At 41.3% G+C, this 27,353-nt stretch overlaps 1 protein-coding gene across 4 annotated transcripts in view; it reads right to left on the bottom strand.

Moving 5' to 3' along the window:
* Positions 1-27,353, bottom strand: part of MACROD2 (mono-ADP ribosylhydrolase 2) — an 896,855-nt gene that overhangs the window by 18,198 nt on the left and 851,304 nt on the right. For all 4 annotated transcript variants that reach the window (XM_068410970.1, XM_068410960.1, XM_068410976.1 and 1 more), the window contains exons 14-16: positions 20,207-20,284; positions 19,517-19,585; positions 18,807-18,893 (exon numbers count right to left, since the gene is read on the bottom strand). In XM_068410970.1, the coding sequence (XP_068267071.1) occupies positions 18,807-18,893; positions 19,517-19,585; positions 20,207-20,284 (234 nt within the window). The remainder of the gene's footprint in view (positions 1-18,806; positions 18,894-19,516; positions 19,586-20,206; positions 20,285-27,353) is intronic.

Raw genomic sequence — 27,353 nt, 5'->3', positions numbered from 1 at the left:
TCTTCAGGAATCTAACATTCAGGGGTTTTTTTTTGGTTGGGTTTTTTTTTTTTTTGGCTCGTTTCCTGTTTCCCCCTTCCTTTTCCTTGATTTTAGCAAGCCTTGCTCCCCATGCTGCCCCTGACTTGCAAAAAGCCAGCAACGTGCATTAGAGCCACAGTAAATTGCTCCGGAGAAGTCAGGTTCATCAACTCTAACATCTACCAACATTGACACCCAGGTCCAGTGATTTACCAGATTTGTAGCTCAGTCTAGGTGGAGGGGGCAAGTACTGGGGGCTTTTCTGTCTCCCAAACAGCTTTATTCCTAATAACACTTCCCCTTATATGAGCTTGTTCACACTGTTTGAAGAGGTCCATCCTGCTGTTACTGGTTACCCTGGCAACTTTATAAGCAGGAGAACAAGAGGTCAGAAATTTACTCTAGGTTTCACACATACCAGAGACTTATTTATATCAAAAGAAATTAAATTCAAATAGCAAGTTAGACCAAGGCTGGCTTATGACTAGACCATTACTGTTACGTCAGGTAAAAATTGGAGCAACTCATTTGGAAAGCTGAGGCACATTTTTTCGTCAACCATCTTGCCTTTGCCCCACATTATTGAAGATTCCTTGAAGTCCTGTTATATCTTGAGGCACCAAATAGAAACTGGAGGGCAAAAATACAAACCACATAGAGTCTGAACAAAAGTCTTTAAGTAAAAAAAGGGGGGAAGGAAACCTTCATTTTTGTCTCAATTTCTTTATCAGAGAATATGCTTTCAAAAAGACCTGGATTTTTCCCTTTAGCACTGGAGATCGTATCCCATCTCTCCATCAAACTCTCTTTTAACACAGAGGTTGTTCTAGATGCCAGCAGACATAGGTCAGTATTTTCAAAAATAGGTGACTAATATTAGGAGCTCTTTAAAACAGAGTTCAGATTCTGATTTTCAAAAGCTCCAAGCACCCATCAGCTCCAGCTGGCTTCAAAGGGTCTCACTTCAGAAGGTGTTTGGGATATGCCCAGCATTTTTGAAAATCAGGCCACCTATTTGGGATCCTAAACACGAATTTAAAATTCAATGCCAATTCTCACTGCCCTAAAGATGACACCACCTCTCTAACCTGTGCTTAGAAAGCTCAGTGACATAGCTAACAACATGGCTTTTGCCTTCTTTTTCCCACAACAGAATTTACAGAACTGCTAATAAAACCAGTGTCTATCATGAAAACTGGCACACTCTTGAGTCTAACAAGATAACTATAATTTTCCTTGAAGATATTGAGCAAGTCTATCACATCTCCCAAAAATCCTCTTAATAACTGACGGCTAACACAGGCTCCTTACAATGAAGTGTTCTGAAGGTCTGCCCAGAATACAGCAGCCAGTGCTGTGGGGTACTCAGAAATGCCACATGCCATATAGAAGTACTGAAACCCAGGCTGGCACGCTGCAGTACTTAGCCCTTCCCGTAACGCCATCCCCCTGCTATGGGGTGCCAGAAAACTTAAAGGCTTATACTTGGGATCTTAGCACCAAAGTCAAGACCTCTACCAATTAAGCCAGAAGAGAATAATTGTATTAGCAGTTGACAGCAGCAGACTTTTGTCCTGCTAAAGGAGGATGACATGCATACATTAAAAGCATTTCCCTAAGCTAAACTCCTTCAGAACACTTGATTTGGACCACGTTTTATGATTTATTCATAATGAAGAGCTGCTTAGCTCATGAACTTGCAGATGCCCAAAGCCTTTTCATTACAGAGCTTTCAACTATTCTGGGCTTTAAAAAAAAAAAAGAAAAGGAGAAGTGGATATAGTGGTTCCACCCTCAGGTCAAACAGCAGCAACGTCTCCCCTCTTCTTCTCCCCTTGAGTACCCACAGCAGGAGTACAACACAGAGCTTTTGCCAGCATATAGCACGAGGGTCAGAATTAGAGGCTACAGATATGCACTATTTCTCATGGTCCAGGCCTGCAAGAATTTGTACGCCAGTGTAAGGATTGCCACTGCCCACAGTCTCCACAAATGCCTTGGCGCCTGTTCTTTCACAGGAATTACTGAAGCTTTCAAAAGAATGCAAAAATTGCTAATCCCTTGGTGCAAGTGACTTCAGCCTTGACAGACATTTTCCCGGAGTCACAGATAAAACTGAAGGATTCAGCCATAAAGGATTAGGAGTGGTGTCACCTAGAATTAAGTCACTGGCCTTGAACCATGTTTATGTTCAGCCCTGTCAATAGCAAATTTCACAATCTTAAAAACAAGGTTTATCGAGTTTCTTTACACACATATATATATATCTGTCTAGATTTCCTGAGTAGGTTTAAAGGTCTAGACAATTTATGTTATATTGTCTTATAGTTTCCATTTTTTACTACACTTCAGTGAACTGAAAACCATCAATCCGACAGGCTGAGGAGACTCAAACAACTTTTTTTTCACAACTGTGCACAGGATGTTTCTTATGTATATAAAGAAAGCAGGGAAATAAAATAAACACCCTGCATGGCTCTTTTCACATAGAATCTATTTTAAATACTACAGACCCCAAAACAAAAGGGCCTGTTACATAGAAAACAGGTGTAGAGAGTTTATAGTTCACAGCAAATCTAGATAAATATCTTCCCTACTTAGTTACCCTGTTATTCTGATGTAAGCACCTAAAAGAGGTCCCTGTGTGAGATGTGCTTTAACTTAAAAGTTTGTGGCCTTTCAGTTATTAGGTGAAGAGATTATTTAGGGTTGTAGGGGAGAAACAAGCCTTGTGCCTTAATGGGTTGTTTCAGTTCACACTGAATAACTGTGACAATGCTGAGCACTGATTGAAAAATCTTATGAGGGACCCAAGCACAGAGCAGCACTGATCCTCAGCCTGGTAAAACCTGCTGTAATTTGGGAGTATCTTGCAAAGCTAACTTTGACTTAGTCCTGTGCACTACAAGATGACAAGGAGTTCGCATGGCAGAGGCTAACCTGCATTTACACACGATAGCCACAGGTTTTAGGTTTGTTCAAGGAACACAGTCTTGCAAGAATGCAACAGCTGAATAAAACAAAACCTTACTTAAGCCTCAAACATACCTCAAACACGGGGAAGGAGGAGGAGAGGGTAAGTCTAAATGTCCTAACACGTCACGTGGCACCTTGCAGAAGTTTTGGCTGCTTTGCCTCCTGCCATCAAAGCTTGTGAAAGCACCTGGCTCAGGCTGGAGACCGGCTGGGCAGTCAGCAGCAGCCCCGACACCGCACCAAAGCCACCACAGCTACTGCATCCCACAGGCAGCGGGTGGTCCTGCTGCACAGGGAAGTGAGTGGAAAGGCACATGTGGAGTTGATCAAAATATTTCTAACAAAACCTTTTTTCTGATTCAAATTACTTCTTTTTTCTTTTAAAAGAACAGATAGTTTTATGGGAAATGTCATGCTTTCAGGGAGTCATACAAACACAGCCTGAGAAGCCCAAGATTTCCAGAGAAATAGTGCTGGCTATTGCCAAAACTATGAACTGAAGCTATCAGATTTCTGTTAAAAAAAAAAAAAGTAAAAAAACCTCCCAAATTTAAAAGGAAATGAGTATTTTTTGATTTTGTAAAAAAATTTTAATGGAGGTAGGAACAAGAGGGAAGTGCTTCTGACTAGCTAGCAGGAAGCACCTATGAGTGTGTGTATTGGTCATTCCTGCAACAAGTATTTCTGGCAGAGCTAAGTGAGCTATTCTTTAACCAGCAGGAGCTGGTGGAAGCCTGTTAATCGCAGATGATGCACGTACAAGACAGCAGTACAACTGTGCTGGAAATCCATGAAACAGATGCTCCAAGTAGGCTGATAAGCATGCAAAGCCATGAAATTTAGGCTGTACATTCCTTGGGTAGAGACAACAGTGTACAGTGCCTTGCACGACATTAGCAGTTCAAGTTTAGGAACTGTGTTGCATGATATATGGCAGTAATGATTAATGATGATAGTAACAAAACTAATGGTTAAAAAGATCCTGCTTATCCTTCTGCATGTTCCCTGTCAGCAAAATTCTTCACTTAAGTTTCATTTCCTTAATACAGTAGTAATTCATAACCCAAGAGATGACTTGATAGCGTACCAGTTATGGTACAATAGAAAGTATAACGAAAACAGACCCAAATTAAAGCTTGCGAAGTTCAGTTTACCAGCTCTTCACTCTCACGGAGCGTTTGCTATAGCAAAGTTCAGATTCATTGTATTTCTGCTTGTCCTCAGGTTTACCAACTCTGAATTAATGCAGCTCCTTCCGCAGCCCAAACACGAAAGAACTCTGCAAATAGCTGAAAGAAATGACAAGGACTCCAGGTGACATAGACCACGTACTGTACACAGAATTACTTTCCCCAGAGTGAGCCCATTTAGCAGCGTTTTGTGACATTCATCACTGAAGTTCAGTCCTTGGAGTGCTGCCATTGTGGTCATGCGCAGCCAGCTCTCGGCTGACAGAGCGGAGCTTAGAAACAAAAGCCATCCCTCCCGAGGGCAGCGCAAAAGTGATTTCAAAATCAGGCCTCGGGAAAGGTAGTTTTATGTCCTTAGCTGGTTTTATTTTAAACAGTCTTTCAAGGGCTGCTAGTGGGCCAATCAGTTTAACTGCGTGACGGTTTATAGCAACAAAACTGTGAAGTCTCCAGAAACTAGAAACCGGTGAAGTGTGGAAAAAGAGTTGCCTTCTTGCCGAAACAAAATTCCTGGTGATATATAGCGCTGGATGAAAGACAAAGTATTTTGTAGAAACGCAGAACTTGCACAAACCTTGTCACAAAGGCTTTGGGGGCTGCTGGGTGACAGCCTCTCTGGTGTCCTTGGCCACCTCGGTTGAGCACAGCCAAGGATGGACCAGCCTCCTGTTCCTTCCTCCAGCTTCCCTACGGACATACAACTCTGATTTATTCCTCACGTGGGGACACACATCACCAGCAGCAAGGCTGCTCAATGAGTAACTGGGGATCCCCTGCTGCTCTAGGCAATGCCTCCTCAGCAACTTCCAGCAGCAATGCAGCGAGAGAACAAGTGAGACAGTAATTGTGAAGAGTGCCCCCAATTTGTACCTGCTGTGGTTGCTCTCGAAGAGTTAGAGCTCACTTCATTTCCAAAGCCTGCAGCAGGCCTGACTACTTCAAGCTATCAGACAGGATAGGGATACGGTAAAGCATTGAGCAGCTTCAAGTACCGCAATTGTATTCTGCATATGTGTCCTTTGGGTCCTGGAGTCTTTGCCCAAAGACTCTTCCACCTCCCAGCCAATTAAGAGAAGGTGCAAAATAGCAGAGAAAAGGTATTTCCTAGCAATTGTGACAAACAAAGTATATAATCAGCTACTTTAAAAGCAGAATTTGAAATGCCACTGTCTGGCTTTGTTCTGAGCACATTCCCAGGGAGAATGTCAGGTCACATAACTCATTTGTTATCTTTACACAGAGGAAATCAACTAAGCACCAGCCATCATAAAAATACTAACATTCCATTTTTGTGGAAAACAAATATAAAAGAAAAATGCAGCATCTCTCTTAAAAAACGCCAGTTAGCACTTCAAAGATTACCACGTGGTCTGTAAATAGCAATGTCAATGCACCGGGGAGCTGCACTCCTCTTTGTTTAACGATGGCCTCAGTTACTCAAATGGAGGTAGCAACGTTAAGGGCCTCCTTCCCTGTGACACACAACTACATCATGCATTCATTTAGACACACTCTTTGCATTTTATTTCCCTCGATGGATTAAAAAATACCAAGAATTGCAATAGCATAAGAACAGCATTTCAATCTACTCTCCTATAAAGCGCTGCTCTCCTCTGGGAAGTGTGCACCCAGCAACATCTACTTTATATATACACCATAAAGGGGAGCGTCAGGGAGAAAACGGCAGTAATTGAGGTCACGTCCTCCGTGTTTGTGAAGAAACCCTCTCCTACATTTTTCCGTCATCCATGGACACTTTCAGGTATTTACAGCTAGCCATTTTAATTATATCTAAATATTTATCTCCAGAGTGGCTAAATTAGTAGGTATTTAATGCTAGTGATACAAACACCTGATGGCTTGGTGCTCTCATTTGCCTGTAAAAGTGAAACACAAGCCACTGAATTCAATTATGTGGCAAATGTCCACAGGTACCTCTGAGGTATCCAACATCCCCCACACAATCTGTGCTTCACATGCTTTAACAGCTCACTCTCATGCTTTATAGGGAGGGAGGGAAGAAGGGAAAGAGTGGTGTTTTGTTTCTTTTTAAATCTCATTTGCAGTCATACAGCTAAAGCCTGGAGATTAAGAATAAAAGTGTGCATGTGACAATGCAGAAACAAATGCTGTTCAATGTCAAATACAAAGCAAGATGCAAATTTATTTTTCTGTTAATTAACCAAGCTTTCATCTCAACTGCTCTGATCTGTAAATAAAGCTCACAAGCTAGTTTCAAACAAGTCTGCGAAACAAGCAAACAAAACAAAACAAAAACCCCTAAACCAAAATACCCCAACTCAACACTCTCCTAGCACTAGTTAGCTAATTATGTTTGCCATTTTTTATTCAAGGAGACCTAAACAGATTAAAACAGGTTAAAAGCAACAGTGGTCTGCTGCGGGCCTAAGGGCGACAGCCCTCCTCTGAGTATCACCAGCCATCAGGTGCTGCCAAACACTGCCAAGAACCAAGGGGCATCCCTGGATATTCTGAGAGATAAGAATGGGAAAGGAAAGATGGACAGAAGGATGGACGGGAGGACAGACAGAAGGAAGGGAGAGAAGAAAGAACAAACGACTGGCCCCTGACGCTAAATAACGTTACATTCTCCAGCTATGCCTAGCCTCCAAGGATTTGATTTCCAAGCTCTTTATTGAAATTGTTCAGGTCCTTAACTGATCTCCTGGGGGGCAAATCAGGGGGGCTGAAAAGCCTTAAGCTAATTAAGCATGGCTGAGACATGCTTGATTAGATGGGAAAAACACGAAGCTTTTGAAAGGGTGAAAAATCTCCGACCATCTGGTAGTGGCATTGCAGAGAGAAGAGAGGAAGGACAAAGGGGCAGCTCTCCGCAGCGAGGAGGTGCAGCACTCCTTTAATTACTGGGTCACTGAGACCATTACCGCTCCCAATGCCTGTGAAAGCCCGCGAAACAAGCTTAGGAGGCTCAACAAAAACAGCAGCTCTTAGCAAGAAAAGCATCTGCAAGGAAGCGAATAGGAGCAGCTTTCCCCAAGATACATCTGCTAATTAGAAATTATCAGTAATAGATGGGGGCAGCAAGGCCCCTAGATCAGAATGAGACTTTTTCCGGTGACCTCTCTCCTCCAACTGCTGTTCTCCAAGGCCCTGCAGATGATACACCTTTTAAATTAATACCACCCTGCCAGCCAGAAGGAAGCTTCTGTTGTACTTGGCAATACAGGTGAACAGCCTGCATTGAGGTTTCAAAATGAACACCCCAGGTGTTTCATCAATATGGCAAGCAGCTGATGCGCTCCAGCCTCTTCAGGCCTAGTTAAGGCTCATCTGTGTTTTCCCATCTCTAAGACCGGCTAGAGAAAACCACAGCGTTCAGAGGACAAACTTCACACACCGGAGCAAAATCTGAGCTACCTTTGCTCTAAATGGCTTTGTCAGCCATGAGCTGCGAACGTGCCATTGCGATCCAAATGAAGAGCCCTCCTGTGCCTTCTCCTCTCAAATGAGCTGGATACGGCTACGGCTGACTACAGGTGCATGCTAGCAAAGAGCAAGCTGGTTTCGACATCAGAAGCTGTGACCAAACCTCTGCCAAAGAGCAGCGCTATGCTAACTCTCGCTTCGGGATGCGAATATGTGCAGCTGATTTCCTGCCCTCCCACATGCAGATTCTTCTCCAATTATTTTGGCTGTGTGCTGTGATCCAGTCAGATTCACAACCTGTGCAAGAGCAGGCTATATCCATCCTTGGATGGGAGACCTCATTAAAAGAAGGAAGCGTTACCGGTGATCTAATGCATTGCACTGCGCTGCTGTCTGGAGGATCAGATATAAAACCCAGGCCTTCACTACCTGTGGTCGTTGAACATCCCGTAGCAGTTGCGATAAGAACAAATGGCATTAACCCTATTCTTCAGCCAAATCTCAACATGAATTTCTCTCCACTAGGCTCCCCTTGAAGGTTCATTTGGAAAAAGTTCTTGTGTCTTAAACTATCACACTTCTAATTCAGTACTGTTAAACATTGGCTGCATTTGATGCCAGAGGGAACAGTTTCACCAGCAGATTCTGTGATCTCTGTGTATCTCAGTTTCTAAGATAACTTGGGTTTCTCTAGGTAGGTACCAGATATATATATATTTCTTATCATCTGCTTTACACGCTCACACACTTCAAGAGCCAGCTGGATCTGCAAGCAACGCTGCATCCAGAAAATCTATTCCCCTCCACGTCCTGTGTAATGCTGGAAGCGAGCAATATTAGAAATACTATTTAAGGACTTTTTCTTTTTCCTTTCTTTTCTTTTTTAAGCAAACTTGCCCGCGTTGCAGGGCCAGGGGATTCAAAACCCAGCAGAAAAAGCATCCAAACTTCTGGACACATACCTGAAAAGCAGCTCTGCTCCAGCTGGCCCTTGATGCTGCGGGGGGCTGCAGTACCACCATGTGGTTACTGACTCACCCGGCGCAGACCGTGCAGTTCAAGACTTAGGTTTATATGTGCAAGCAGATTTATGATGAGACAGGCATTAAAAAATTGACAGTTGTATAAAGCGACCACAACAGCTGTACTTACTACACACTGGACAGTTACTACTGTGGAAGACAGAGAGATAAGACAAACAAAACTACAGAGGATGCCAGTTTTGCCAATGCAAGACCAGCCTGGGAGTTGTTAGCTACGCTCGTGTAAAAGCAACTGTAAAATATCTGCTGTCCCAAGGAGGAGGCCCCAGGAAATGAGAGCACAACTCTGGTCTCTTTTGGAGATCCAGCTTTGCAGACCTATGCGACCACCAGAGAGGAGCTCCTGATATCCAAAGGAAGGAATGGGTGTGCTGGTAGGGACTACGCCAAGACACAGTGAACGTGTGAGGTGGGATAACAAGAGCCAGGGCCAGAGACTGAACTGAGACATGACTGCAGCAGCCACCAGCGTCCAAACCCAAGCGAGGGAGAGGGACTGTGCCAGTGCTTACCATTGCCTTCATACTCTGCTGATCAGAGCACGCTGGAAATAAATTCAAGTTTGAGTCCCTCTCCATGCTGGAAGGGGTCAAATCCTTACCCTCACGTCCTAGTGAGGCAGCTGTGATGGAAAGCCCCTTCCATTCTTCCCACGCATGTTGGGCTACCACCAACAAAATGCATGACCTCTGGAGCCCTTTCAAAACTCAGGAAAAAGCAAAACAAAAAGCAGTGTAGCTGCTGCACACTCGAAAGAGCAAGTCCTGCTCAGTTTTCCATCCTCTCCGGACTGACAGAGGCACTATGCTCGGGTACCAGCACCCCAGAGAGGGGGAGATGCCAAGACATAGCCCTGCTGACTACCTCCCTGTTTAGTCTGCAAGCTTTTCTGCTAATCTTCCCTGTTGCCTGGACAGCTGGAAGAATCAGCCAATTTAATTTCCTTGAATCGAGCTGCTGGAGTTAGGTACTGATTTTTCAGCACAGTGACATCTTATTTTGAAGCACCTGAGGTATCTCCATTTGTGCTCATTTGACGCTTTTGTGCTACATTTCAGGCTGACAGACCATACAAACGCATCCAGCGAATGCGTTTTAACTGATGAAACACCTTGCAACCACAATGGCAGTTTGCCACAAATTGGGAATCTCAATTTTTTTCCAGCCACTGAGACACTGACTTTGCCACCCTGACCCCCTAACTATGTACCATTGTTAGCTGTAACCAGGGGGCAATGGAGAAAAGATTATTGACTTTTTCTTCTGCAAATCCAGAACACAGTTTAACTGATTTTTCTATCCAGGTAAGAATGGTATAGCCTGTAAGGGACTGCTTATTTCCTCCACAGAGGAAATGCTGAACGTGTAAACATGCTGTCTTTCAAGGGCTGTCAAGTAATGTAGGTATTGAGTGTTTTTTGACAGGATGCTGTAAATGGAATAAAGGCGTTTTTGGCCTCTGCGGTAGCTATGATTACTGGTAGAGCTATGCCCTTCACACTAGTGACTGGGGAACAAACAAACAAACAAGGCTGCACATCTGCAAAGGGGAACAATGAGACAGAAGGTTTACGTGTCCCAACATTTCAGGGTAAAGACCCTGCATCAGTGAAACAATAACGAAGGGCGTTCTGTGGTTGAAATTTGCCAGCTGCAGAAATCTACGGATTATAAAACTCAGGACAGAAGTCACAAGTAAATTCTGAACCTGGGAGAAAAATCCTTAATAAACATTTGCGCAAGGAACAGCGTTAATCAGGTATGGAACAATTACACTATGAGCATCCCAGCAAGTATACGGGTAAGTAAAAGGCAACCCCATTCCGTACTCTTCATATTTCTCTTAAATCTCTCAAACAAAACCAGGTGTTTTTGCAGTTACCCATCGACTGTCTATAGCTGCAGCTCAAAGTGCATCATCCAGTGCTTTGCCGGACTCGATTAAGTGCAGCTACGAACACATTCACAGCACACTGGAGTGCTCCAGGAAAGGATCTCCAGAGCTCATGCAAGACCCCAAAAAGGAGATGCTGAACTTTTTGTTAAATAACAGGAAATCTCAAAGAGCTGCACTCCTGCACCAACATGTTGAGATCCCACTACTGCATCATTAAGATACAGGTGCAGTCACAGAGATGTAGGAGGTGAGATTAAACATTAGCTTCCTCCCTGGCAGATCATTCATGGTGACCAGAGACAGGGTCAACTTGGGCTTTTGGGCTAACACTATGGGTCAGGTATATTGGTGGTGACCTCACACGCTCATCTGGAGGTGAAATGTGATGAAAGCCAACTCCCACAGAAGAATAAGTGAGGGAACCTTTTGATCCTAGGACATAGACTGCTTTCTTTGAATTTGTTCCTGTTCTGTACTTGAAATAAAAGACATCTCTCCCAAGTCATCCGCTCCCCACTCCCACTGCTTTTTCCACACTTAGGTTATGACTGCACTCCACTCACTCGATTTCACGAAAATCACTGGCTAAGTGCAGTTTCTTTCTCTGCTGCTCTATGTGTGTGGCTATTTGCATTTATGAAATAGCTACAAAATAGTGCAACAACCTGGGCGGTGTGGTACATAACGTAAAGCAAGGGAGAGCACAGAATCCTCAATTCCCAAAGCCAGATCAGCTGGATCTGTGCATATCCCATCATAAACAAACTTTATTAAAGGAGGTAAGATTCCAAAATTAATCAGCGTGTAACAAAATGAAACCTCCTTTTGCAGCAGACACGGCACAAGAGCATAAAATTTGTCCACAAGGGATCAAATTCTTTCCTTGTGTAGCGCCCCACACTCCATCGCTCTGCTGGGCCTATTCTAATTTAAGACCGAAGTTCATCCTGTCGCAAACAGGAGTTAAGCCCGCTGTTCAAACAGACGCCTCTGTAGCTGCATAGTGTATTTTAAATAGTGCCATTTCCCTAGAGGTGCTAAAGCTAATTTCCAGATATACTGTTAACTATGATGCCATCTGTAACAGTGCAGTCCTTGGCCAGTGAGCCCTACTTTTTCAATATGTTACAGGAAAAAGTTTCTAAGATGTCAGTATTTCTCCCATATTCCTTTCACTTGTTCCTTGGGTGCTATTTGAGACAATTTGAAGGAGACACCCATTTCATTTGCTGCTTCTCTGGAGATCTGAGCTAAAACAAAGCCTAGTAGACTTGGGACACCATCAGATGCAATAGGGATTCCACCATCTTTCCAGTTTTCATATGCTAATTGAGCTTTATCAGTATCTAAAATCTCTTTAAGCCTTGTAGCTTAAAGTACAAAACATGTAACATCATGTAATACTATTATAAACATGAGGACTTAGAATGACTTCATAGCATCTGCTTTTCAGTGGGATTTCATGACTTTATATTTTTGGCATTCCTACCATGGAAAGTAAAAATGAAAATGGCACTTCAAAATATTCCATTAAAAACATCCAGTTTCTCCTTCAGCTTCTCAGAGGATTTAATTTTTTTAAATTTCTTTTTATTTTCTGAATATGGAAAAGAGTTCTAAAAATTATTTTACTTGATTTAATGCTGAGTGTGTTTTGATTCAGTATGTAACATGAGTTAATGAAACTAAACAAAGGCTGCATTGTCAACACTTTCAGCAAGAATAAAGAGATCAGATTTTTAAATGAAATAGAAATTGCCAATTCATAATAGTATTTCTGTTCTGCTTACTGAAAATGAAATGAAGAAAGCAATCAAATACACACAATAAACCTTAAACACTATCATTGTTAAAGTATTCCCTTTTCTTGTTTCTTTTTTTCTTTCCTTTTGGCTTTTTGTCTTGTACCCTACCATCAAGCCTGATAACATAAAGTGACTGAGACAGCAGGCAAAATGGTTAAGCTGAAAAATTCCTTACATTTTCTACTTTTTATTAGAAAAGCACACAGAAAAAATATATCATTTGTCATTGAAAGAGATGAAAAATAATTAAAACTTAAAATTGATCTTGCAGCACCTATTCTTTATATACATTCAGGCTAGAATCTGATATATGGAGAGTAATCAAAAGAAACAGATTCCTTCTGTGGCAGGAAAAAAAATACGACTTTTTTCCCCCCAGGAGACTGAAATCAATATCTGGAGCAGACTACTGACAGTATAATAACCACCCCATCCTGCCAATGCACAGTGCTGCTCAGCACGGCCTTAGGGAAGGCCTGCCCGGGGTCTGCATCCCATTTGCTGCCTCTCTCAGAGCCAGGGAGGATCATCATTTTGGGCAGCGTGTGCTGCCTGATGCGGTATGACTTCTGCACCGGCCTGTGCTAAGAAAATGAACGAACCCCATCACCTCCATGGTCCTGCTGGTGCACACCACTAGTCCTGACAGTCTGCAAGGGGACATGGGTCAGCAAAGCTGGTCCACAGAAGCAACGCTCCCACCTAATAATCTTGCTGATCCTTTGCCATCAGTGAAGCATTGCTGATAGCAACTACCCTTTGCTGATATAAGAGCCTGAAGAGCTCCCAGTTCAGAACTGACAAAGCCACCACAAATGTAACCAAGGACACCGAGACTCTTCCACAAGTTGCAACATCCCTGCGGAGCACGGACCATGCTCGTGCAGAGTCACTCACAGGCAGGTCAGCCTCACCTGTCTTCAGCTTTTCACAGAGGCACCCCAATTCCATATCTATGGAGGGCATTTCAAGTATGTTCATGAAATCCAACATATCATTTGCAAACTTGGAAAAAAATCCTGCCTCCCATTCCAAAAGTATTATTTTGCTAGGCTAAAAGGTTTCTTTTCCCTGCCTACAGTTATAGTCTTTGCTACGTCCACAAGGCATAGAAATTACCTAGATATACTTTTTTTGCCACAGCTATGATGCCTTCAGAAGAGCAAAGTGCTTTGCACTGGGAGATACATACTGAACAGCCCTTGGACCACCACAGATAGACTGCAGCAGGCTGGCAAGCAGCATTTGGTCGCAAAAGCTCCTCATCTGACTGAAACTGCAACTGCAAAGTTCACTTGCGTTTTCTGAAGTTCTCGAGAAAATAAAGGTGTGTAAAGTGAGGCTTCTCAAAACCTAAAGGTATCCCCTGGATAAAGGCACTTTTTTGGCTTTCCAGTGATAATCTTGTTACTGTGTACCTCCAACCACTTCCACCTACTTGCTTTGCAACAGTCCACCTCTCTGCACAGCTTAGAGCTTTAGACAAGCGAGTTTCAATACCCATTTGCAATTTTCTGGTTCCACAGCACTTCCAGCATTCCTGCAAAAGGTCCAAAGGTGCATCTTTTTTTTTCTTTGCCAAATATCAATACCTGTCAGAAGCAGATTTTAAAGATATATTTCATATTTAGGGCCAGACTATGCTGTAACAGCCCAAAAATATCAGCTGATCCATTCAGTATGGGTTGTTATCAAAGATCAAACACACTGTATCTGATTTGGGATATTTATTCCTTTCTTTGGACAACTGAATAAAAGAAGTTGGAGCCTTTATACTAGATGTTCACAACACTCCAAAATATCTTTGTATTCTTTTCTTTCCAAACAAAAAGAAAATATCTTGTTAAAGGTATATAAGGAAGATTTTTAAAATCTCTGTTTTTTTTCCAAAATGTCTCGTCCATCTCCACTTGAAGCTGAAAAGAAGTTTGGTTAAGAAATAAAGGGTAGTTACATTTGCCACGACTCAAGAATAAAGATGTCAGATTTGTCTGAAAAGATCTTTCTCAGGAAGTATTTCTTTTCTCTATAGCCACAATGTCATATCACAGAAAGTCATTATTTTGACATTATTTACGACTGTACCAATGCATGTAAAATCCTATAAATGCCTGAGACTGAAACTATAAAAGATTGAGAGCTCTTTTCCTCCAGCTTTTGGAATATTTAATTCTCTCCAAGATTATGCCATAAAATTATCTCTCTTTCTAAAGTACAGGTGGGTAAATGACCTGAAAATCCAGCTGTTTAAGTGAAGAACGGACAAAATGATGGCTACGGAGTTCATAGCTATGCATATAACAAAGACTGTTGAGTAAAACTGGACTTAGCTAGAACAGAAATTAGGCAGAATTCAAATTTACAGTAAACAGGCACTGATCAGAAGACCAGCAAAGGAAATCACATATATTGCAAATGATTTAAACTGTGAAACCTCCTCCAGCCCATTCCCAAGCCTGCCTTAACATTGCCAGGTTCATACAGAAAAAAAGATGGTTAATACAGTTCCCTAAACACGACATTCAAACAGGTAAAGATGCAACTGCACAGAAATACTAATTGTAAGGGCTGTGTCCTGCTCTTAAGCTAAAACCCTGGACACTTTAATATCCTTTTTATAGGCATTAATTATGGCATTTTGCTCCTTGATTGTGCTTCAGCAGCAACCCGCTTCTGCATTTCTGGACTTGTCCAACAGAAAATAAATGTGTCCTTTGCCCAGGGAGGATGCTACCCAACCACTGTAAATTTGTTTCTTGGGTGGAGAAACATCCCAGCTGAAGCTCGACTCGTGTTCCAAACAGCACAATAAGACAAAATATTTTAGCCCGAATACAGAAGAGAGACAACAGAGAAATAATGGCTACTTCTGTTCCTGTTCCAGTGCTCTGACAGAAATCCTGTCCTCCAAAGAGTTAAGCAACTTCCAGAGATGATCACTGAGGGAAATCACCATATCTAATGTCTTGACAAAGGGAGATAGAAAGAGGTGGGAAATAAGAAGATAGAGGGGAGAACAGGCTCGGAGGAGGAAATGGCTACGTATTCACACAAAAAACCATGAGTTTTAGTTCCATGTGCCGCAAGTTGTGTTGTGGAAAAACTATGCTGATTAAAACTACAACTAAATGCTGAATGCATGGCCATTACAACATGACAGGACTACTTCCAAGTGTACATATAAAGGGACTGCTGAAAATCTACTAAAAGCGCATACACTTACCTAGTCAGCAAATAGGTCAGTGACGGCCACTTACTCTGTTTTTTAATAAAGGGATTTGAGAATATTCCCTAATCTTATAAGAAACACAGATTTTCATTATTCTTTTGTGAACTAGAATGAGTTCCAGCATTACAGCAGCTGAAAAAGAATTAAAAAGGCATCTTAGTTTGTCTTTTTTCTTCAGTTGCTCCCTAGTAATATGTAACTTTAAGTTACGGTATGAAAAAGGAATAAATTGGCACATGCTATATTTTACTACTGATTCTGGAAAAAGCAACAGCAGGTTTTTATGAAACACACACAGTGCCTTACATTGTTAAATTCTTCAGGGTAATCTGGCTTGTTTCTTACTGCTGGCAATGGTAAAACAGCAGTGAGATTGCCAAGACTTTGCTGCTTCATTCCTCTGGGCTCCCGGCACCCCAGAACCTCGAAAGCGCCAGGATCCGTGACTCCTTGGTAATAGGCCTCTGGTGTGACCCTGAAGCTGTGACGCCAAATGATCTATACAGAAAGGACCCTGCAAGCCCTAAAATCCCCCAAAACACATAGATGAGCTGGCAGTAAAACTTGCACAATCAGATCAGAAGCTTTACCTACGGTTTGTCAAAAGTTTGCAAAAAGTGAGACACTTCTCAAAACCAGCAACAAACAGTCATTTTTCCATGGAAAACCAGATGACTGAAAAAATCCCTAGCACGCTTCAAAGCTACAATCAGTAACTAAGCAGAAATCTAGGTTTAGGTTGGAAAGGGAACTTTGATCTTTGTTGGTCATTTAGTGGCTTCCACAGCTCCAGTGCTGGTGACAGCACAGGTCACAGACTGCTCCCGTTAATCTAATGGCTCACAGTGAGAGAGAGAGAGAGAGAGAGAAGAGGCAGCTATGTGCTACCCTTTGCTCCAGAATGACCTTGGTAACACAAAAAAAGTATCAGATGTAGAATAGAAAGACCAGGTAGTTTGCATTATAGTAGCTGCTACATTTGGCTATGCATACAGGTGTAGTACAGGTCAAAACCACTTAAGATCCATATATTTCTATTTAATGGGACTAGCAGACCCATGTGGGCTTTTTTTCATGTGTTCTTACACAAAAATATGCCATTTCATCGTATGTCAAATGTACTGTGGATGCTCTGCTGGAAAACTATTTAACCAAATTAGTTAATGAGGCAGCACTTGGATTACATTAAATAATATTACGTATTAAATCTGTTTTAGGCCAGGTAGTTTCTTCCTGTTAAGAGGAGTCTCTCTTTGGGGAATATATCTTATTTTATCAGTCTGAACTTTAGATGATTTTCTTTTTTTACCTCACTTTGTCCAGATCCACCATGCTTTGTGGCGAACTTTCAGAACTCATGTGGCAGAGTACATGCCCACCAGAACTGGAAGCATCTAGCAAGATGAGCGCTGAGAGAGAATGTGCTCTACATGTTCTTATACCCATAAGAATGAAACAAAGCAAGGAAAAGCTTTAATTTCCTTTCCTTCTCAAAACCCTGAGAAACCACAGCCTCAATTACCTTTCCTTCTCAAAACTCTGAAAAAGCACCCATTTATTTTCCCTGACGCAAAGACAGTATGTTTGGAAGAAGCTAAACAGAATATGAAAGCAGGTACCTAAGTGCTGTTACCCTGCACATAGACTGAACACATCATCTCCTCTTATTACTGAACTGACTGCAAGCTCACTTAAATCAATGAGAGTCCTTCTATGAACTTCAATGAGCTTTGGATTAGACAAATCTTGTACAGGAGCAATACCTGAGCCCCCAGGTAGGAACATGTTCCAAAATGTTTGGAAAGAACCTTTTACTTAGTACTTGAAACTTTTAAATCAGAGGCAGAAAAAGGAAAAGTGCCAAGAACAACCCTTTTCTGACATTACCTTCGTTTCCTGAATGCTGCATATTTTAATAGTAGGTAGAACAGATGGTGAATTATAATCTCTCCACTGAGAACTATACAGTGACTAGCTGTAGGGGACACTAAAGTATTAAAGAGAAGGAAATGTACAAATAATGAAACTACATTTTGTCCAACTTGCTTTTGATGAGGCATAAAATAAAATGTAAATAATTTCTATTAGGAGGAAACTAACATAACGACTTCGGTGTTTGCAATCAGAGTGAGCTTGTATTATATAACCTGGATTTGCAACTGAGGTAGCGCAATACCATATACCTGAATTTGAAGTAAGGATTATATCAATTTTATTTTCAGCATCAGTAATAAAGCACAAAACCAATACCATTAACATGACTGATAATAAAGAGATGTGATTAGTCTCAACGTGGATAGGCAATAAAAGAAAAAAAGAGGAGAGGAAATGCTGTTTAGCTGTATATGAACAAAGAGGTTCTATTAACCTGGGTGTGCAGTGAAGAAAAGCGTCAATATTACTAACACACGTTTGCAATTAAGTTGGTGTCAATGTGGCTGGGAAAAGGAGTATATAATTAGGACAACACAGTTAGTATTGACCTGAATTTTCAATAAAAATCACGTCTGCATTTTAATTTGGCACTGTAAAATTCATCCCTGTGCTCTACAAATGACCGTATAATTAGGAACTTTCAGTTACTTTACAATTAGAGAATTATTTACATAATATGTTATTTTTTATATAACCATGTGCCTGTTACAAATGGTGAGCTAAACGTAGGGTGTTCCCAGAAATGTCTGACACTTAAAATTAAACTTCTACATTTCTTTGCAAAAGCATTAGTAAGGATTTAAATACTTTACTCCCAGAAAAAAATCACTGCTTCAGGAAGACTCTGTGTTCCTGCTCCAAATATTGGTTTCTTTATTAGAATTACTAGTTTTAGCTAATTACTGGTTAAATCTCTATTAATGACCTCACAAATAATTATCATACCCATTTACTGTAAATACTCTCGATGCTTCTAGCGAACATGATCAAGAGAGTGCTTAAATGGACATAAATTGATTGTTTAATCAGTCTTATGCACTTTAATGCAAAAAAGAAGCAATGCAAAGTGTGTTCATTTTAAAGTCACTTTAGAACCTGAGTGTGCACTTTTTTTCACTTATTTTCCTATGTAAATCCAAGTTCAATATACCAAAATAACACTCAAGGATAGGCAAAAAGGAATTTTCATAGGAAAAAAAAAAAAAGCTTTTGTGTGCTCTTTCCATGTTTCCTCACGATAGAAAAGGAGAACGTGAGCCCAGCAGCATGCTCTGTCTCAATCTATTTTATAAGTAGCCTCACCTCCTCCTTCTTTTCCTTCTTTTTCCTCTGCACCATGAATCAAAGGTATCTCAACTGCTGTTGTGTCTTCTTGGTTCAACAATGGCTCTGAATAAATTTAATAAAAAGAAGACGAACAGTAAGGCTTTTCAGAATGGACATAAAAGGATTAACATACACTAGAGAGATTACCATTAAAAACACTGGCAGAGCAAAAGGATCCTTTTCCCCAAGGGTACAGATACAAAAGCTGTCTCAGGAAAATCCAAGGGGCTGTAGTTGAGAGCAAGGCCTTGATCCTCCAAGATGCTGAGCTTTCTGGGATTTAGCACAAAAAACCCATGTGCTTAGCTCCAAGCATGGGACTTCACCGGGACTCGTCACGAGACCAGAGACACACATACTCAAGTGTTTTGCTGGACGGGGGATGGAGCATTCAGTGCTCCGAAAGTACAAGGCTGAAGTGCTTGTCATCAGGAATAAGAAATGCAACATTCACTTCTTTCTCTAATAGTCGCAGTCATTAAAAAGTCAGCTTTTATCACCAAGAATCCATATACTCCCCTAATCAGGGTTGAATTTAGAGTTACCATAAGAAGATCCAGCTTCACAGATTTACCTTAGTAAGTATGGAGGAAGAAAGGGTATTTAAACACTACTGATAACATCTGAGTAATAACTAGCATTTTGCCTGTTAATCTTGCTCTTTGGTTTCAAGGTATGTGCAGTACCTTCTATTTCCATGCTTCGGGAATCTGCCCCAGTTTTCATCTCCTCCTCTGCAGAAACGTCCTGTTGTCCTGTTAACACGACAAATTGAAAATGACATCAGCACAATGGTTGTGTGCAGGCAATGGCAAGTTTGTCAAAACATGATACGAACCGAACATATAGTACGGTCTTTTTCAGCCAAGTACTGCTTTTTTTTCTATCAAATGAACAATGTTGGAATTATTTTATATATGAAAATACCACTTAACAAACTCTAAGCATTAAGTATGTTAAATGGCTGGTCAAAACTGACCCTGAATCAACTTTTCCTTTTTTTTCTTCTTTTGTAGCTCAGCCTTGACACACTGATCCTCACAGGAGCTGCTGCAAAGCGCTTGCACTTGACAGACGACTTAGCAGAAGGAACTGAATCACCCCACAGGCTTTTAGAACAACAAAGGACAATAAGAACAATGCTATGCACCCAGGATCAATATGGTTAAACCCACATATTTGGAGACGCTTGTCTTCCAGCAACACCAGAGATTACCGCACCACAACTGGTTGGCACACAACCTGTATTAGCCGACAGCGTTTTCTTAAGGCAGCAAAGGTCAGGCTGAAAACCACTGGATGCTGAAACTGGAAGAACTAAGGTTCCCAACTGGTTCATTATCTCCATCTTAAAGAATTCTGATACAAAACTTTACCTTCAGCTTGATGTTGTTCACATCCCACAGGATGCACTGGGTCACTCTCCCGTGCGCCTTTGGAGTCTTTCGGGGAGTCTGAGGAAACAGCAAACAAACAAATCCTGCAGCGGTTTTCATGCTGGAAAAGTCTGGTAGTTACTTCAGACACAGGTAGCCCTTAGGTGCTAGCTTCATATCTGGCATTCTGATATGTTGACAGATTTTCTATCTGTTTAACTACAGGCTTATGTACTACAAAAATATACTCGTGGGTTTCAATTATTCAAATTGATTTCAAAATTCATACACTTACTGAGCGGTTTTTTGCCTGCAGTACAAACCTTAAACAAGGAGCTGGCAAGAAAGGACGTGTAAGAATAATCAGCAGCGCTACTGAGAATTTTATTTCTAATGAACGGAGTGGCTCAAAGCTATGAGAAACAGCATGAAGCACCTACTTGCTAAATAAAGTTATTTCTTATTTATTTACAACAACACCAGCACTTTTCATGGCTGGACTTCCACAAGCTTGACAAACATTAAGTCCTATAAATCCCAGTGCAAATCCTAGGCTCATTTCACTTGATGTCAGAACTCCCAAGGTCGTTATTGTGGCCAAGACTGCTTTTGCTTTTTGGGGGAGACCAGCAAAATGAACCGCCCAAAGCCTCACCCCGAACCAGTGGCACAGTGATGTTCAAATCAGATGACCTAAGTCCAATCGCTATGCCATCTGCAGCCTTCATAAACACAGGGCATGATTTTGTTATGTCAAATGACATTTTCTGACAACAGCCACTCCTTAGTTTTTGCATGGGGATGGAGAAATGCACCATTCCACCACAGCCAGGAAATCACAGCAGCACAGCCACCCGTTTCAGCCCCGCTCATCCGCGTAACACACAGCTTTCACTGGATAAAGAGCTCTCTGAGCCTTGTTAAAAAACACCGCTGATCTAACTGGACATTTCTGCAAACTACAGGGATAAGTACACTTCAGGTCATAACAACGGTAACAGATAATCAGTATTTTGTTCCAGAGTGAAACACTTTCTAAAATGCTGCTAGATGGAAAACTTAAGTAACAGTGCCAAAAGATCTACAGTGCACGGTAATAAATTACACTGTAACAGTCTCCTTACGGCTCTACTTCTGGAAGGTCCCTTTCTACAATATAGCAGAGCAAATCTTACAATATACCACACGATGCCCCTGTAAAACTCTGTTCCTGAAACTTGCCAAGAATAATCTCTGATGGATAAGTGAGAAAGCTGGGTTGTTAACATCTGATCCAAATTTAATAATCTGTAGAAAAGGTATCCACTGAAAGTGTGTGGCTTTAATTAACTGCAAATAATCCCCCAAGGCAAATATTTAATTACCTGCACAGCTTCTTACTTCTTTCATGGCATGACAATAAGTTAATAAATCCAAGTTTGAAAGCAGAATATCTCACTGATGTACAATTTACTAAAATTTGCCCTTGCTGCACTTTTTTTTCACCCTACTGTGGACTTAAAACGCTACTCTGCTATCAGCTGGACCACTGTGCTGGCCTTTCATACCAGGATGCCACGTTGTGCTGTGAGTTACAAGGGATTACCCTATCGGCCCGAATCAGAGCAAAAATAAATCAGAATTTCATCAAATTCCAAGTTTAACCAAAAAGCCAGATGAAGGACCTCTTGGTATCAATGGGAATGGCACTAAAAGTCTGCAAGGAATTTTTCAAGCAAACTTGAAACCCATTAAGTGAAATTCTGGCTTTGTTGAAGTTTTTGACAATCTTTCAGGATATCAAGCAAGCCAAGATTTGTACCACCTGTAGCTCCATACCCTAAATTAATATATTCTTTTTCTGTATTATTTAGTTGCATGTTTGTAAAAGGAACTGTACTGACAAAGCTGCAATTAGAAGTCCTCTGCCTTAAGTACCATGCAGCCAGGGCCCAAACACAGCCCTTCAAACAGCCAAAAGTGGTGATAAAGTGTGATATTACCTGTCATGGGTGGGAGAGATGCACGCGGCTCTGTCCCATCTGACCCTTAGAGCGATCTTATCCTACACCTATTGCACAGTACTTCATACTCCCAGACCTGTGCCTTCATCTCGGTTCACAGGTGCCACCTTTTCTCCCACCATGAGGAATGACTCCAATTTCATGCAAAAATCAATCCCCAGCATCAGAAGAACAATTACACGCGTTGGTCAATAATAACAAATGGAGTTTAAGAAGCCTCATGCTTGGCTGATGTATGTGCCCCGTCACACTGCTGTTTGTTGCGGAGCATGGCATAGCTTATGGCAAACTACAGTTATCACACAGTGTGGGGAGTTGTTGCTGTGCCACCCTTTGGCACAGCTGGCAGTCTGACCCCACAGCTGCACTGAGCATCGGCATTAGGCACCACAGCTAGAGACCACCTATGCCATTTGGCACATCTTCACACATTCCCATAGCTGTCTCGGCACATTTTATTCTCATGGGATTGCAATTTTGTGTTAAATTTTCATTTTGATCATAAGCAGTTTTCTAATTGTTCCAGGGTTCAAGAAAGCAATTTAATTGCACAGAATTCCAAATTATCCCAATGGAAATTTTGCACAAGTTATTTTTTGTAAAGCGTGTTTCTGAAAAGGGCAGAACATGGACAGGAGTTACTGCCTAGCCGTAAGAGTCCGCCACTCTTATTTCAGCAGCAGAAATCAGTCTTTGCATTAGTATGCAGATTCTGAGTTTCAAAATCTTTAAGGTCAAGACCATGTCAAAGATTTCTTCCTTTCAAATGCAAATATTAGATCAAACATTCAAGCCAAAAGGTCCAAAGACAGATTTACTTTCAGGATTACCAAGAATAAAATAAAGCAAAGGAATCAACCCAGATTTATGAAGAAAATCTGAGCCAAGTAAGAGTAAAAGTGTAAGACCAAATGCACCAGTTGATAAAAGCTGTTCCCAAATTGGATACGAGGCAAGAGTGCCACCTCCATTTCAGTTGGCAAGCAGTGGTGGGAATCCCACAAATGCTGATGATATACTGCTTTCTGTGTGCAAGTTTTCAGAAGGGTAGTGGTATTCCTTGGGCTCAGCTGGTCCTCTGTGCTCACTTAGCACTTTATAGCCTTATGCAACTGGGCATAAGCCAGTATCATAGTCCTAAACGATTCCAGCGTCTACAAAACCTCTGGCCAACCCTAAAGCCTTCGTTTACCTCTGTTTGGCTAGGGAACTAACTCTGATTTTTTAAATGGCATAAAGCAGTGTTAGTCTTCTCCTAACACAGCTACTTGTCTGTTAAATCGTACCGGAGAATCCAAGTCAGGATATTATTTCACAGCACAGTATGCTTAGTTTTTTGATAACACATGCTGGGCACTATTTACCTTGGGTAACCACAAATTGGAACTGTAAGGGTTAACATTCCTCCAGGCAGGACTTAAAATAGTCAATGTTTCTGATACTACACTGGAGCACAGTTCCTAATGTCATCATTGATCACATATGAATGAACCAAACATGACACTTAATGACATAAGTGAACCAAAGATAGACCACTTTTATCTACTACACATCAAGCACTGAAGTGCTCATTGAGGCCTGAGCATCCCTTAGTTCCTTCAAACCTGCTTTTACTTGGTGGCTGCAGTGACAGTGTCCACGTCAGGAGCGCTTGGCTCTACACCCCTCCGTTGTATTGAAACAACTGTCTTGTGGGGCTGCATGGTTGAATGCATCTGGGAACTAGCCTCAACCTTTAACAGCCCGTGAAGAAAATATGTAGACTTCAAGTAAGCTGATCAGAATACTGCCCAAGTATATTCACTGTTCCAGTACATCAACTGTATGCTGAATTCAGCTCCAAGAAAACTGTGTAGCTTGCAATAAACTATCAATCCTACCCTTCCTGCCAATAATCAGACACTATTTTGTCTAAATGCTGCATAAACCGCCCTGCTTTTCCATGCCATTCATATTTTTTTTTGACTGTATAAAGCAACTTGACTCAAACAAAATTTTGCAAATGATAAGGAAGAGGAGAAATGGTAAGATCTGAATGTTAAGTGGTTTTAATGATCTTTTAAAATTCACTTCCCCAGCTACTCTCTGTATGGTTTATTTACTGAGTCGTTTCTAATGTGCAACACACCTGGGTCGTGCATGCAGCATAGATAAATCACCATGTTTTAGGGAGCTGTAAGAAGATTAAAGAGGGAAAAAGCTGGTCATTATGAAAGAAACGGGTTCAGTGCATTTTATTTTTTAAGCATGATACTGTGAAAAATGACTGGAATATTTCCAGAGTGAAAAGAATCGAGCAGACATCTAAAATTACAGGTAATGGTGTGCACGGAGGCTGCTACATGATTAGGGTATTCTTTTGCCTCATAAACCGAGGAAAACGTGTTAAAATGAAGTACTATAAAATGGTGATTTATGAGAAGTTAGAGAGATACTCTTGAGCTTTGACTTTAAAATGTTATTTTTATATCCACCAAAATTTCATTTTAATCTATCTTTATGACAGATTAGATTTACTGGAGCCCAAGTTTATACGGCTTGGTAAAACAGACCTTTTTAGGTGCAACAACCTGTAAAGTTACTTTTGCAAGTCTTCGGGTAATAGACCAGGCAGTTCTATCTCCGCAGGTGGGGTACACCAAGTAACACTCCCAACCCGGTCGTGCTTTGAGCTGACAGAAGGGCATCCCCTCTAACCTCACCTCCCATCCACAAGAGACATTTCAGGCACAGCTGGTATGATAGCCGTGGGCATCCTGCTGCTGCCATCAGGGGCAGGGCCTGTGGAACAGAGCACTGGGAAAGGAAGAAGCTGGGAAAAACCTTGCTGCCTTGGTTAGACCCTTCCCAGGAGAAGACACCACACAGCTAAAGGTAAGGGTTGAGGGGGACAGACAGAAGGAGTAGGTGCTCACATTGGACTGACAGGAGCGCAGCTGGATGGCTCCAGGTCAGCTAATATTTAAAAATAAGTAGGATCTAAATAAACCAGCTAAGTAGATTAGTGTCAGCTGTTGCGGCTGCCTGCACTGGTGAAGGGTAGAGCAGAAATACCTTGAGTAGTTTATGATCTGGATGCGCAATGCTACAGATAGGTCAGATTAAAAGGAAAAGTGAATAACCCGCATTATGTACAGCTTGAAGCGACCATTATGCAGGGTGCTAGGAGAGGAGGCACTTAGCTGCATGGTGATGGTTACGTACCTGGTTTAAAAAAAAAACCCAAATCACACCATTTAGCTTGTGTTAGCCAATTTGCTTTCACAGAAATCCTTCCAACCAAGGGAGAGAAAGATGTTATCACTGTAGCTGGCATGCAGAGCCACAGCTATGGTTGGGGGTGTTGAAACTCTTCCATTAAAAAGGTTCTTTTTCAGTTACCTATAATTGAAATTTTTCAGGCTGAAATTTTCCAGGTCTAATCATAGCCCAAGGGTGAAGTAAAAACATTTCATTGGTAGCTGCTGAGTGCTCAGCACTTCTGAAAATCAGGTCATTCATTTAGATGTCTTAATATATACTTAAGAGCTGATTTTAAACACCTCTTTTTGAACATATTGGCCTTTCAGTCAATCTTTTTCACCCACTTATCAATGTCTAATTTACGTCAATTTGCACAGCTCCCCTGCATTTGAAATGCTCTATCTTTCAGCTTATCCCTTCTCCATCATTTATGTCTTTAGGACATCAAGATTTTTTCACGGTGACAACTACAGCTGGCCAAACAGGAATTTTATATCCATTATGTTTTACAGGCAGGATACTTACAGGCTTCTGGGTTGCACAAAGTGAGTTTTTAGGCTAACCCCTAGCCAAGGCATATACCTAATTCTGACAACATAAGGCCTCCAGCTGACTGAATCTGACTCCATTTCAGAGAACGTAGAAAAATAGTGACTTGCTTTAAATGGCACTCTCACAGGAGCACAGACTTTGGTGAACACCTGGAAATAATTAATCGTTACTTTATTTTTAAAATTAATTAGCATATGATTTAATTTAGTTGACCTTCAAATGAAAATTCAGTTCCTATTAAGTGCTAATGAATTAAAATCAGCGCATTGTGCACAGAAACTTTGCCATGATTACATAATGGGGAGTTCACTCTTCACCTGTACTAAATCCAGTTGCTTATTTCATTCTTCTGCCAGAAAGCCCTATCATTAAGTCAGGTTAGATAGTAAGTGGTAGGATAGGTAACGGAGATGAAGATGCAGAACGCTCTCTCACACACATGCATGCACACGCACACACACTCTTTAAAAAAGAAAAAATCACAGGTTCAAACCAATCCACAGCTATATACATAAGGTCCATTTAAAATGGGTTTGTAGTCCCAGCACAATCTTGTATGGACAGGCATACTAGACTGCGTGCAGCTTGTCTGATATGTGTTTTATCTGCTGAATAAACATTAATGACTTTAATCACTTTGTTCTGCCCTTACACTTCATAAAGAGAAGCATCTCTAATTTGAAATATGCTGTGTATAAAGGATCTACTTCCATATGCACAGTAATGAAGCGCTACGAAGGTGCTGCCTAGAGATGTCAGCTCTCTCCCCAAGAGCTAATAGATATGCATGCAAGTTTTCAAGGGTAAAATCGCAACATTTCTTTGCAGTATTTCCAGACAGTGGAAATAGAAACGTGGCACAGACTGGAATAAGAGGATACCTCCACAGCGTAACATCAAACATCTTAATACTCTTGAAATATGACTCTTCTGCTTTTTTTTTTTTTTTTCCTGAGGACAGATAGAGCACTCAAAAAATTCAGCCTGCTCAAAGGCCACAAGCAAACTGGGCCCATCTGGACTTTTTTTTCTGGAGAGTGTCTCTTCTATTGTGAATAACAGAAGAGATCTTTCCCATTACTATGAGATTTGTAATCTCACAGTAGGTTTTCATTTTAATCAGAGCCCCTCAAAACATGACTCCTGCACTGTTCCACACACTTATCACAAAACATCCCCTTTCATGTTCCCATCCTTCCCCTTTCCCTTAAAAAAACCTGATAAACATGACTCAGGTAAGGCAAAAATACTAGAACTTCATGGTAGCAGAGATGCGTGTGCTCTGTTTTGAATATCACCACATTTTAGAGCAATTAATAACTATTTCAACGTGTTAGCTATATTCTAAT

Source organism: Nyctibius grandis, chromosome 1 (genome assembly GCF_013368605.1).
Source record: "Nyctibius grandis isolate bNycGra1 chromosome 1, bNycGra1.pri, whole genome shotgun sequence".
NCBI classification, from domain to species: domain Eukaryota; kingdom Metazoa; phylum Chordata; class Aves; order Nyctibiiformes; family Nyctibiidae; genus Nyctibius; species Nyctibius grandis.
The sequence above is the reverse complement of the archived record's forward strand: the minus strand, read 5'-3'. Positions and strand labels throughout refer to the sequence as shown.